The following is a 13,706-nucleotide window of genomic DNA, read 5'->3' on the forward strand; positions in this document are numbered from 1 at the left end:
TCGAGTGATGATGCCCAATGCTGGGGAGAAAGCCAGAGGCTACAAGCCCTGGAGAGAGGCCAGCAGGACCACCAAGGCATATGGAAAAGACCCAGATAAAAACACACCTTTGTTGGATGTGCTCTATCTGCCAGTTCTGCTGGGCATCTCAGGTATGTTACTGCTAATCTCCTATCATCCCAAGTATCCCAAACTGCAGATGGGGACACTGAAGCCTGTAGCTCCTGTGCAGTATGCCTCCCTGCATCAGAGAGAAGGAGGCAGAGAGGTGTTTGAGGAGGCGGGGCTTCAAAAGCAGTGCTCCACACACAAACCCCACTGATGGGCAGATGAAAGGCAGGTGCTGTACTGGCTTGTACCGATGAGTCCACATCCACCCTGTTGAACATTCACATGGCAATTTTATAGGACATTCTTTTACAAGGTACGCTTGAAATTAACATGCCAGGTTCAAATGATTATGTTTACATTTTCTGTAAGAAATATCTCACCTCAAAAAAAAAAAAAAAAGAAGAAGAAATAACCCGCCTCACCAGTCTCCTTGGGAGCACGAAGCTTTTAAGGATAATTTCTTAGGTGTTAATTAGTTTCAGGAGTCCTCTTCACACCATCCCAGACAAGTCAATTTCCAGAGCCAGGGGTCAGGAAGCTGACTTCACCTTCACTGGTTCCACGATGAGACTAGTCAAAAGCCTTGGCCAGAGCCCAAAAGGAAAGGGTGGCACTCAAGGGATGAGGGGCCTTTAGGATTGGCTGCTATCCCTGTCAGGATCCAAGGCAAAAATTCCCCGGCCTCACCAAGAAAACGGTGCAAGAAACAGAAGCACACATTTGTTCACAGTATTTCTGCTGGTTCCAAGTAGACCTTCCGAAGAACTCCATCTCTTTCTATCTTGTGTCTTGGGGATCTGAAGGCTGTAAAGGTCATGAGAAATGACCCAGGCCTGCCCTGTGATTTTGGAGAGTGAGACCAAGCAGTCAGCAGCTGCAGAGGAGGCAGCATCCACCTGGCCCCAAGACTCCACCCAGGTCCTCAGCATCAGGCCACCCCTGTACCACACAGCATAGCACAGCCTGGCTGCCTGTGTCCAGTCAGGCATCTGGCATCACCACAGTTTACAAGTGGCCCACTACCAACAACTGGTGGTAATGAAGGACTCACAAAATCCTATCTGTAGGGAACTTACAGAACATGGTCTCCCTTCACAGAGATGGGGCAGCCTTGACACAGGGCTGGACTCACAAATAGCCTTTCCAGGAGTTTTAAGATTTTTGTTCACCTCCAATGTGCAAAAAGCCTGATGAAAGAATGATTTTAAAGATAATTTTATTGCATTCAACTTCTACATAGTAGTAACTAGCATGATAAAATGTTTCTGCTGGCAGAAGCTATAATGAAAAGATGATGATGAGTTTGTTGTACGAGTGCTTCAAAGTGAATGGGAGGGGGAAGGGGGGGGATTTATCCCCCAAAGAAGTCTTCTGTTTGAGGTCTTCCTATGTACCAGACACCAGGCCATGTGCTGGGAATTCAGAGATGACCAAGGTACCATTCCCCTCCCCAAACACTGGGAGAAACAATATAGGGGAAATATACTAATAGAGCTACAGAGATCACCAGGCCACCCTGCATGCAGAATCAGGGCTATCAGGGTGAAATAGTAGCTAATGCTCAAAGAAGCTTTCCAGAGGGCAAACTGGTAACAGAGTTGTTTTAAGCAGCGGGGCTTCCACCAGCCAAGGCAGAGACTTGAATGAGTACAGCCTGTTTGAGACAGAGCTGAAGGAGTCGTTCAAAACATCTGAGATGATGATACACTGCAGTCCTCTCTTGGCCAAAGAAATGATTTCCAAATTAAAAATAATAAAAAAGCAATCATGGGGAAACTAGAAACTTTCGAGATGTAAAGAAGAATAATCACCTATACACTAAGTGTTGTCTCCACTAAGGAAGTGAGAAAGTGAGTTCTCAAAATACCAAAAAAGCATGAAACCAAACACAGAAAAATACTTAACAAAATATATATGATGTAAGACCTGACACCAGTAACCAAAGTGTCTGTTCTCCATTAGGAATTCTGACTGGTGAACATTTTTTTAATAAATATAAATTAAAAAGCTTTTATTTATTTGAGAGAAAGAGAGAACAAGTAGGGGGGAAGTGGCAGAGGGAGAAGGAGAAGCAGGCTCCCCACTGAGTAGGGAGTCCAGTGCAGGGCTTGAACCCAGGACTCTGGTATCATGACCTGAGCCTAAGGCAGACGCTTAACAGACTGAGCCACCCAGGCACCCCACTCACTGGTGAATATCTTAACTACGTTAAAATTGCCCAAGGCAACATCTGTAAGAATGATAATTAAAGTTTTACCACATATTTCAGTAGAGCAATGGGAAGTAAATCTTGCTTTGTTTTTCAAAATGAATTAGTAAGGTTTTTTAATATCTCTAATCTCAAAAGAAATGTTTTAGAACTTTTTATTTCTTTATTTGGGATTTTTTTTAAAAAGATTTTATTTATTCATTTGAAATAAAGAGAGAGAAAGCATGAGAGGGTGCAAAGGGAGAGGGGGAAGCAGGCTCCCCACCATGCAGGAAGCCTGACACCAGTCTTGATCTCAGGACCCCAGGATCATGACACTTCACCAAGTGAGCCACCCAGCCTCCTCAGAACTTATTTATTAAAGTCCTGTAAAATCATCTTAAATTCTGAATTGTGAAAGGTACACTAGATATAACTCTGCCAAAGTTGTTTACATCACTTAGGAAGACCCTAATTGTAGCTAATTCTTATATAGCAATCTTAATCCAAAGCCATATCCCAATGGTTTCTACAGATGCCTGCAGTCCCCACATTTTCCTGAAACTGGTTCCCAGGAACCAAGCCAGAATGCAAAATCTACAGCACCGGGAAGTGTGTGGGGGTGAAGTCGGGAAGGAGGAGGAGATTGCTATCTTCATCCATCGGGCACCAGCTCCGTTAAATAAGTCACCAAAGAGGTTGAATTTCTTTTCTGGCCACTAGGTGTCGCCTACGCATTAGTGAGGTGGGCAAAAAAAGCACACTGGCCACTTCAAAGGTGCTGGCAGAAACGGACAACTGAAGAATTAGGGGAGAAAGCAAAATAAAGAGATCTCTGAACTGGAAGGTGAACTACAGAGGTTTACCACTATCAGCCGAAAAAAGGCAAAGTCCTACTACTGAGCTTTAACGAGTAAAATGCATCTTGTTAAAACACTTTAGCAAAATTAAGTGTTTTTTTTTTTTAAGATTCTATTTATTTATTCATGAGAGACACAGAGACATAGGCAGAGGGAGAAGCAGGTCCCATGCAGGGACCCCAATATGGGACTCGATCCCGGGACTCCAGGATCACGCCCTGGGCCGAAGGCAGACGCTAAACCGCTGAGCCACCCAGGGATCCCCAAAATTAAGTTTTATTGTAGAACATTTATTAAGCACCTACTATATGTCAGGCTTTATATCCATCACATGTAAATGACAAGGGCAGTCAAATATCTAGTGTGTCCTATATTTCTAGCACTACTCAAAGAACACCTCTATTCAAGAATGTCACATCCATAAGAGTAGTAGTAACAAGCTGAATTCTGAGCGGCTTAGTATATGTCAGCCTCTGTTCTAAGCACTTGGCATATGTATTAATTAACTTAATTTTTATAAAGGATGTATTAAGTAGGTCCTACTAAAATCATAGTTTCACAGACAAGGAAGCTGAAGCACAGGAAGATTAAGCAATTTGCCTGAGAGCTCAGCTACCGAGGACCTGAGATTCAAACAAGCTCTTTGGTTCCACTGCTCTCTACAGCTTCATAAAATGACAACAGCTCAGGTACAAGACAAAACAAATCACCACTGTTAACTAGCACAGTAGTGGTTACGAACACAAATGGGAGTCAGGGGGAAGTTAGGTCTATAGAAGTCAGAGTAATCTGAAAAGCTTCATGAAAGAAGAGGAATCTGGGTTAGAAATGAAAGGGTGTCATCTCAAATCTATCAAAACCACAGAACAAGGGAAATGAATTTCCTGACTTAGCATTCCACCTTTAGACAGCTACCATCTGTGGGGCACCTGGGGGAGTTCAGTGGGTTAAGTGTCTGCCTTTGACTCAGGCTTTTGACTCAGGTCGTGATCCAGGGGTCCTGGGATGAGCCCTGCATCAGGCTCCCTGCTCAGCAGGGAGTCTGCTTCTCCCTCTCCCTCTGCCCCTCCCCCCTGCTTATGCATGCTCTCTCTCTTTGGCTCTCACTTTCTCAAATAAATTAAAATAAAAATCTTTAGATACCTACCATCCTGTCCCTATTTTATAGATCTGAAACCTAGAGATTTTTAAAAATAAAAACTACATCCCAATTTTTCTGATTCTAGTTTTCTAAATATGTTAGAAAGTGTTTTTATGTTGTTGTTTAATGAGAAAAGGAGAAAATTTCCCAGCTATTTTAAATGTCTACATTTCTGTTGAGACTCAAAAAAATAACTTGTTCACAGCCAAAGACCTAATTGGCAGCAAAGGAGAAACCAGAACCAGGTGACTTTGCTGTGCCCTAGAGTAGCACTTGCTACTATTTGGTATGAGGGTAGCAGAGCAGCAAAAAGGAAAAACATTCCAGACGAACGCAGCAGGAACAAAACCATGGAGACAGGGATGGCATGGCTTATTTACTGCAGAGCTCAAGCATGGGTGCTGAGGAGTGCTGGGAATTAACACAGGATCCCTACTGCAAAGTCATACTAAGGATTTATCACAGCCCATACCGAGGAGCCTTGGACTCACTTATTGGACCACAATGCAGCACTACAAAAGGCACACTATGAGAATTTGAAGCTGGATGATCTAGCAAACCAGAGAGAGGGCACAGGAGTCAAAGTGGTGGCTCAAAGGCCAGCTGAGCATCTCTCTAGAGAGAGGATGCAGGCCTGGCCTGGACTAGGGTGGAGCCAGAATCAGGAGCAAATCTGAATGATTTCAAGGGACTCAGTGAGGTAGAAAGGAAACATTCAATTAACCAGTCTCCCCAGAAAAGGAGTTGAAGAACTAAAATTTAACTAAAAATTCCATCCTGATCCAATACCCGTTGCTGGAAATATTATTGAGGTACATGTTAGAAAGAAAAATCCAAATATATCTCCCAACCATTTAAAGCGATGATATCAAAATAATTTCCTGTAACCAAACTATACCATGTTGCGACCTAACATATGCCGTGAACTCATTATCCACAGAAATCAGACAACAGAAATAAGGAAAGCTGAACAGCAGATCTTCCTCTGTCACTGGTCTCTTTGTTCATTTGTTTTCATGGCAATCTGTGCTTCTCTTTCAAATTCTGAGTCTGTGAGCTTGTGTATTATCCCACAATTATGAGACCCCGGAAAAGAAGATGGAGAGAATAAATTCAGGACAACGCAGATAAATCTGAGCCCACATCTGATGAAGATTTTACAATCTAAATAAAGCTAATGACTTAGAAAACTGTTTGCCACCTGATACAGCCAGATGGATCATGGACCTCACACCTTGGCTTTCTCTATGCTTCCAACTTTTTCCCGGGAAGTTATTAAATGTCACTCAGATACTTCAAATTTGGGAAAGCCTGTTATGCATAAATTCATCTCTCCCTAATTAGCGTCAGACTTCTGTTCCTTAACTATTAACTAAAACTATTAACTAAAGTTTGCCTAACCCAAATTGGTGCTGTCTTATTTACTTTGTCAAATTTTTTTTAAGATGTTATTTATTTGAGAGAGAGCACAAGCAGGGGAGCAGCAGGCTGAGGAAGGAAAAGTAAGCTTCCCACTGAGCAGGAAGCCTGGTGTGGGACTCGATCCCAGGACCCTGAGATCATGACCTGAGCCAAAGACAGACACTTAACTGACTGAGCCACCCAAGCACCCCTCAAGTATATATTTCCAATGATCAATTTTATAGAAACAAACCACCCACTAACTATATTTTACAGGAGAGGATAAGCTGAAAGTAGACATCCAAAATATCTCAGGAAAATTTAAAAGTTTTGCTCTAGGGGATCCCTGGGTGGCGCAGCGGTTTGGCGCCTGCCTTTGGCCCAGGGCGCGATCCTGGAGACCTGGGATCGAATCCCACATCGGGCTCCCGGTGCATGGAGCCTGCTTCTCCCTCTGCCTGTGTCTCTGCCTCTCTCTCTTTCTCTCTCTGTGACTATCATAAATAAATAAAAATTTAAAAAAATCATTTAAAAAAATAAAAATAAAAAAATAAAAAATAAAAGTTTTGCTCTATAAAACATTTATGCTTTAAGGCTGTCAAAATATATTTGTTCTCCCATGTCAAGAGTAATTTAAACAGCAGTATGCATACACCTGAATTACCAAACTGACAAATAATCCCAAAGCTAGTTTAAGGAAAGCTAGTGCCAGGTTAAAAAGAAAGTAGCCATACAAAAATATACAAGACAGAAACAATAACTCATTTAAAACTGTCAGAATTTGAATGATGTAAAACACAATTTTGAACAAACAGCATTTTTATGATATAATTATTACTGAAGTAGATGTCTGTCTTGTTAAGAGGTCTAAGACAGTGAGGAGTGAGATAAAAGAATAAAGTTTCAGCTCCCCCTACCCCACCAAGAACCTTCTGGACCAGGAATAGTATACTTCTAAAGTCTTTAAATATAAATGCTTTTTAAAAAGAAATCCAGACTATTATAATGTAAGCAATTTAAGGCAGGCATAGCTCTCTCTTGGCAGTATTTGGTGGCACCAGTCATATGCACCCCCATGTGGATAAGCCACCAACTATTTCAGATAAGAAAGTATGAGCTGCAAGACCATCAGCCATCATATATGAGCAAAGTCACTCAACTCCATGGACGCATTCCCAGCAACTTGTAAAGTAAGCCATCACCACCACTAACCAAGGAGAGGATAAATATGAGAGTAAAGTCAGCCCCCACATCCCTACTCAACTTTTCTCAGTCATAAATAACAGTAACAATACACTATAAAAGTCACTGCAATGGTAGGCATTCACCCCTCATCATAAAAGAAACTACTTGCTGTTGTGTTCTGGTAAAATCTGAAAAGCAATCTCTAAGTTTAAAAAGTCTTGTAGCCAGGGCACAAAAAAAGAAAGAAATATGACAGCCTTGCTTGCTAGTTTGTTTCCTTAATGTTCTAAGTAAACATTGCAAGTGATTACTATGGTTTGATTTATACCTTTAAAAACGTACATAAAATATTTTATGCTATTGGAATGAATTTTTAAACATAAAGACCTGAGTCCAGTAAGTGTTCAATGTGCATTTACTGAGAAAGCCATAGGAGGGAAAAATAAAACTATTTCTCAATTCAAGTAAAGAAATATTTAAGATTTTGAAATGGATCCACTTCAGAAGCCATATAAAGTTGGCAATAACTGAAAAAAAAAGTAGGAAAATCTTTAAGACTGATATCTGAGGCTTTGCGACATGAGTAAAACTGATGCTTTCGAAGTGGAAAACAATCTAGTCTTCAAAAGTTCAGAAGTCTCAAAATCAAAGGAATTGTTACTATTTCAGTCAAAAAAGGCCACCACAATTTAACAAAAGAAACAAACTTCACCATGCCAAGAGAATATGCATTTATTGCGGTAACAACCTGACTTGTTTTTCAAGATCCTGTGTTTACTGATCATTTTATACACATACCCCTTTCTCAGAACAAATCCGTTTTTACTGATCCTTGGAGGTGGGAGGGGGAAGTGTAACACATATCTCCCAGTTTTAACCTTTCCAAATACTGAAAATCAGTTATGTTCCCCAAATGTCAACAAGTCTCAGTGTGCACAAACATCAGGACTGTTGCACGTACTGCCCCTCACCACCTTAAGTTAACAGGAAAACCTTCTCTTGATAATCTGATGCCAAACACCGTTTTCAAGGACAGGTCAGAATGCTTCATTCATTATTCACTTTGTTGTCTTTAGAGTGTTCAGAATATTCCTTCAGAAAATTTCTCAGAGAAATTGAGAAACTATACCTCAATCACATGTGCAACCATTATATATTTAGTACAGTTGAGAGGAGTGCATCTCTTGGACTCAGACAGCACCTGTCCTAGGTTGGCTAAGAAAAGCTGCTCAAAGCAAGTTGGCTGGCAGGCAAAGATACCTGTTCGTATGATTTTTAAATGAGTTTTGAAAACAAATTGAAGTAAACCACAACCCAGAGAGAAACATGGCTTCTATTTTTTACGATTAAAGAAAGATTTCAAGGTTTAGTTTCCTCAATCTTCTTCTTACCCCTTCACACCTTTAAAAACCGCAAGCTCTTTTAAATATGAAGCCTTACAATTAAGAAATTTCCTAATAATTTCCAGAAAGCTAAGCAATGTGTAAATCCAGAACAGTTTTGAAATAAGTTCCATCTTCGTTACAACTCAAAACATGCCATGCAACATTCATGTACACACCTGTAACTCCTCAAATTTTGGCAAAAGGTAACTGTAAAACTCACACTTTTAATCACAATTGCCATAACCAAGCTTCTAAAAAAGCAGTGAGCCTGTGCAAAATGGGTAAATGTGTCCTATGAGTGACACTGCAGTAGAAGGTAATATATTAAGGTGGCAAAAATGGTACAACACAGACCTTTTTAAAAAAGATTTTTAACTAATTTGAAAGAGACAGCATGAGTGAGAGGGAGGAACAAAGGAAGAGGGAGAAGCACACTCCCCACTGAGCAGAGAGCCCAATGAGGGGCTCCATCCCAGGACCCAGAGATTATGACCTGAGCCTAAGGCAGATGCTCAGCCTCAACTGAATGAGCCACCCTGATGCCCCTACAAAACAGACCTTTAAAGAAGACTCAGCAACACTGGTTTACTTCACATCTTAAGTCTATAGAAATGTTCTTAAAGGGCCTTTAAAATGCTGTTTGCTGTCAGTTTGAAAAGTGCCTATCCTGTGCTGAGTCTAAAAAAGATGAATTTCTAAGCAACTTTATTTCATGCAGGAGTTTATAAAATGCCGCAAGGACAAAAGCAAAATCCTCTCTCTTTTTTAGTTTCTGCATTGCCTAGCATTGGGTCCAGCTTTCATACAGAAGGTGCCTAATAAGTGCTAGCTGGATTCAGTTGCTTCTTATAGCACATTCTCACAAAACAAATGAAACCAGATTTAAAAGGAAGCTACAATCCCTTAGGGGCTCCCCTTGGCAAAACTCTAAGGCAACAAGTGAAAATGATACAGTTGATTTTCATTATGGCCCTGATCTTGCAACAATAAGGACAAGAAACATTTTTATTAGTAAACAAAGCCTTAGACAAAGACCAAAAACAAATGTAAACAACAATTATTCTCTACAGCTTTTCCGATTAAAAGGCCAAGGTAAACCTGGAAAAAGGCATTACAGTTTACAAGCAAAATTGCCTTTGCTGTATTTTTAAATCTTTTGTTCCGTAAGAAATTTTAAATTCAAAAAAGAAAAAAATGCCTCTATGCCTGCAACCACTGCTATCTCTCATAAAGACTGTTTCCTGCTCAAATTCTGGAGCCCTTTAAAAAAAAAAAAATAAGCAACAAAGAAAAACCTACCACATTCATCTTCGGTCTTTACTACCAGAGTAGTTAACATGGGATGTCAGAAAAAGAAAGCAAAAATTCTTTACCATCTTAAAACAGTACATTATTTCTTTGTTGGAAAACATATGTAAGAAAACTGGAAGTACAAAAAAAGCCATCCAGGCTCGGCTCCTAAACTTTAATCTTGGAAGGACCAACTTTGTTTCAGATGCAGTGAAGGATTTTACTGTCACAAATCTGACTTTCACTAGCATTTGTGTTTCTTTAATCCAACCCCCTAATCCTTAGCTTGAGCTATGTGGAACCAAGATTTCTTTTCCCCCCGTCCACTTCTCCGGAGGCTAAAAAAAGATCTGAATCTTTTCAGATCCCTGGTGCTGATACAGCATCAGCCGTTGGTCTGTTGCACTGCTATGGAGCAAGGATCTGAAAAACTCCATAAATTAAAAAAAAAAAAAAAAAAAAAAACAACAACCAGACACCAACTTGCTGGAAAATTTTACTTCATAATTTAATCTAATCTCTATGTTCAAAGAAACAGAATGCATTCTTATCGACCTTCGCAAAGCTCTTACAGAAAAACACAATAGGTTTATTGGGATATAATTTGAATGCCATACAAGTCACTAATTTAAAGTGTACAATTCAACGGGTTTTAGTACGTTTGGAGTTGTACAACCATCACCACCATCTAATTTTAGAACATTTTCATCACCCCCAAAAGAAACCCCATACCCGTTAACAGTCATTCCCTGTCCCTCCACACACACACACACACACACACACACACACACACACAAACACGAGCGTGCCCCAACCACTAATCTACTTTCAGTATCTACGGATTTGCTCATTCTGGGCTTCATATAAATGGAATCATACAATATGTGGTCTTTGTGACTGACTTCTTTCAGCACCTTAAGGGTTCTTTCAATCAACCTTAGCATATTTCTTATGGTTGGGTTTTTCTAATCTTTCTGACATATCAAACATCTAACCTTTTAAACTTCAAATCCTGACCCACACCCTATCCCTTAGAGAGTCTATACTATAATTTGCTACTCAGGTTCTTTCCAAACTTCTTATTCTGGGCTCTTCCTCCGGTAATAAAACACCAACTTCTTTAAGCACTAACCTTTCACATACCTGTATTTCTCTGACAATAGGATATAACTGTGCCGGGGGCAGAAAGATGACTCAATCCTCTTAATGAGATGGCCACAATATTATTTGAAGTGCATGTGGATTTAAAAAAAGAAGAAGAAAGAGAAGCCATGGGATGATCTGGCTATCACTTATAACTTCCAAGACTCCCTTATTTAGATGCTGTTCACATTATGTTGATCCAAAACAAGCATGTCTGCATGACTTCACCTGTCTCAAGAACTTCTAAAATCTTCTAAGTTAAAGATTTAAAAGGAAATCACCCTACTACTGTAGGTTTCAGTGTTCAAAGAGTAAACACTAATCCTTAAATATGCCAACACAAAAAAAAATAATAAATATGCCAACGCAATAAGAACCAACATCATCCCAATTTTTATCACTGTACTAGACAGCCTGAAGAATACCTTTCTCTGATTGGATTCAGTAGTTTATTTCCATCAGCTAAGTCTTCTAGCACCTTTCTGACTGAAAAGTGAACACAGGCTAACACTGAGCTTATCATTTTCTCTTGAAAACTCCAAAACCATGAGAAGGAGCAGACGCTGAGTGAGGACTTGGGACAAACCAAATCAGGACTCAGGGTGCCTTCTGGCCAACCATCGGGTTTTCAGGAACCAACAACTTTCAGGGGATCCTTGAGAAAAACTCTGGTCTCTCAGTGTCATGAAAAATGCCTCTTCTCCCCCTGTTTTCTTAAGAAGGAGTCGCCTTTTCACAAAGAGTATTTTTCATGAAAATCGCTCCAAACAAGAAGACATCCTATTTTAAAATGCCCGACTCCTTCCTCGAGAAGCAGGGCCATCCCTGGTGTCGTGAATTTCAGAACTTACTAACATTAAAAAAAACTAGAGACATCACGCGTTTCAGTAGCATGCCATAAAAAGAATGGATTGGCTCTCCTGTGGCTTCTCAACTGTAGTTAGCTTTTAGAGGCTAGAAACCCTCTCCTGTCCCCCCCAAACACCATCTGTAATCCTTAGAAAGGAGCCGAAAGCCTTTCGTCCAATCCAGGGAGCTGAAAGTTTAGAAAACAAAGAGCAGGAGAGCTCAGATTTGGGGAAGGTCCGGCCTCAAGCTGAGGCTTACTCCATGTAGTAAACACTAATTCTTTAAAAGAAATCTCCTCTTACTCCATCATGGACTCATTTCTTACAAAACACTTAAAGAAGGGATTGTTTACACAAACAGCCTTTCCGAATCGCGCCCCCCCCCCCGCCGCCTCCCGCTTCTCCCCCTCACTCTTCCAGGCTCAGTCGTGATTTTTTTTTCCAAAGCTAATTGGCACCACCTGCATACCCTCGGCAAACATTACTCACCAACACACCCTCACCGTTCCCAGCCCCGGTTCTCCGACTGCATTTAAACTTTAATCGTGCTCAAATTACCCTACCACCGCGAAAATGTCCGTAAAGCACGCTTCAGGTTTTTCGGGGTCCGGAGCCCCCTCCCGTTCCTCCCTGCGCTCACCGTGGGGCCCTAAGTCCTCCTCGCTCGCTCGCACTTCCCTGCCCCTGTCCCACTCTACCAAAACAAAAGCTATCAGATTGCAAGTGATAGCGAGTGTGGAGCGACACTGCTTAATAACTTCGTACAAAGGAAGTGCGGGGCGGGGGAGGTAGTGCCGCACAACTCCGGCCACAAACCCAGAACAAAACCCCGTCGCGTCCCCCGCCCGCCCCCGCCGCCCCCGCCGCCCCGCGCACCACACCTCGCGCCCAGCGCCAGGCGCCCAGGTGTGCCCGCGCGGCCCCGCGTCCGAGCACGTGGGTGGGGACGCACCGCGGCTCCGACCGCACACCCAGCCCCGCCGGGACCGAGGAGAGGCGTCCGCCGCCGGAGAGCCGCGGGGCTGCGCAAAGTCCCAGGACCCTGTGGACGGCTCCCCGGGAAAGCCTGGACGATGCAGAGCCCCCCGACCTTGCAGGGGAGGAGGGGGTTCCCAAGCGGGAGGCCTTCCCCCAACCCCGGAGCCGCACGCCCCGCGCAGCCTGGGGGACGCGCCGACGAGCGGACGAAAGCGACGGGAAGGGAGGGCCAGGAACCCACACCGCCCGAGGGGCAAAGCGCGCCGGCTGCGAGAGCCGCGCCGGGAGGCTTGGAAACGTGTCCCGGGGCTGCGGGGCCTCTCCCGGAGCGCCGCCGCCCCCCGGCCCCCGCCGCCGGCCCCGCGCCGGCCCCTGCCCCGCAGCCGGGCCCCCGCCGCGCGGGAGCTGTCACCGCCGTCTGCGCGCCGCGCGGGGCCGGCTGGGGGGGTGTGCGCGGCGGGGCCCGGGCCGGCGCGAACTTCCCCGACGGAGTCCCGGCGCGGGCTGGGCCGCGGGGCACCGAGCGCCGCCCGAGACCGAGACCGAGACCCGCGGCCCGCGAGGCAGGGCCCTTCCCGCGCGAGGGCGCGCCGAGCCCCCCGCACACCCCGGGCCCGACAGCTGCGACCGCGGCAACTCGGGTTTCGCAAACAGGGCGCAGCCCCTCGGAGGGAAAGTTCCCGCAGTGGCCGCGGGCGGCGGGCACATACTCACTTTCTCCACTCGTCGGCCAGAGCGACAGCGCGGCGGAGAAAAACACGAGCCCCCACAGCGAGGTCGGGGACCCTCCTCCGGAGCCAGACTTCATTCCTTTTATTTGGGACGAAATTCCCCTCTCTCAAAAAAAAAAAAAAAAAATTTAAAAAAAAAAAAGGAAAAGGAAAAAGAAACAGAAAAAAAAAAACGGGGAAGAAAAAGTCTCCAACTCAGTCTTCGCCCCCCCCCCCCGAAAACGGGCGAAGGAAACAATACTCGGCAGGCGGCGCCGGCCGGGGACCCTCCGGGCGCGGGGCGGGCGCGGGGCGCGGGGCGGGCGGCGGGCGGCGGGCGGGCGGCGGCCGGGGCGGCCCCTCAGCGCCGGCAGCCTCGGCCCAGGGCTCGGCGGAGTCGGGAACCCGAGGCGCTCCGGGGCGGGCTGTCGGCGTCGTCAGCCTCCATTTTCAAACCCAGAGAGGC

At 44.2% G+C, this 13,706-nt stretch overlaps 1 protein-coding gene across 1 annotated transcript in view; it reads right to left on the reverse strand.

Moving 5' to 3' along the window:
- IGF1R (insulin like growth factor 1 receptor) overlaps window positions 1-13,463 on the reverse strand; it is a 299,635-nt gene extending 286,172 nt beyond the window's left edge. The window contains exon 1 of the mRNA XM_055326274.1: window positions 13,245-13,463. Within this exon, the coding sequence (XP_055182249.1) occupies window positions 13,245-13,338 (94 nt within the window). The 5' untranslated portion in view covers window positions 13,339-13,463. The remainder of the gene's footprint in view (window positions 1-13,244) is intronic.
- Window positions 13,464-13,706: the final 243 nt, after the last annotated feature.

Source organism: Nyctereutes procyonoides, unplaced genomic scaffold (genome assembly GCF_905146905.1).
Source record: "Nyctereutes procyonoides isolate TBG_1078 unplaced genomic scaffold, NYPRO_anot_genome, whole genome shotgun sequence".
In the NCBI taxonomy this organism is placed as follows: Eukaryota; Metazoa; Chordata; class Mammalia; order Carnivora; family Canidae; genus Nyctereutes; species Nyctereutes procyonoides.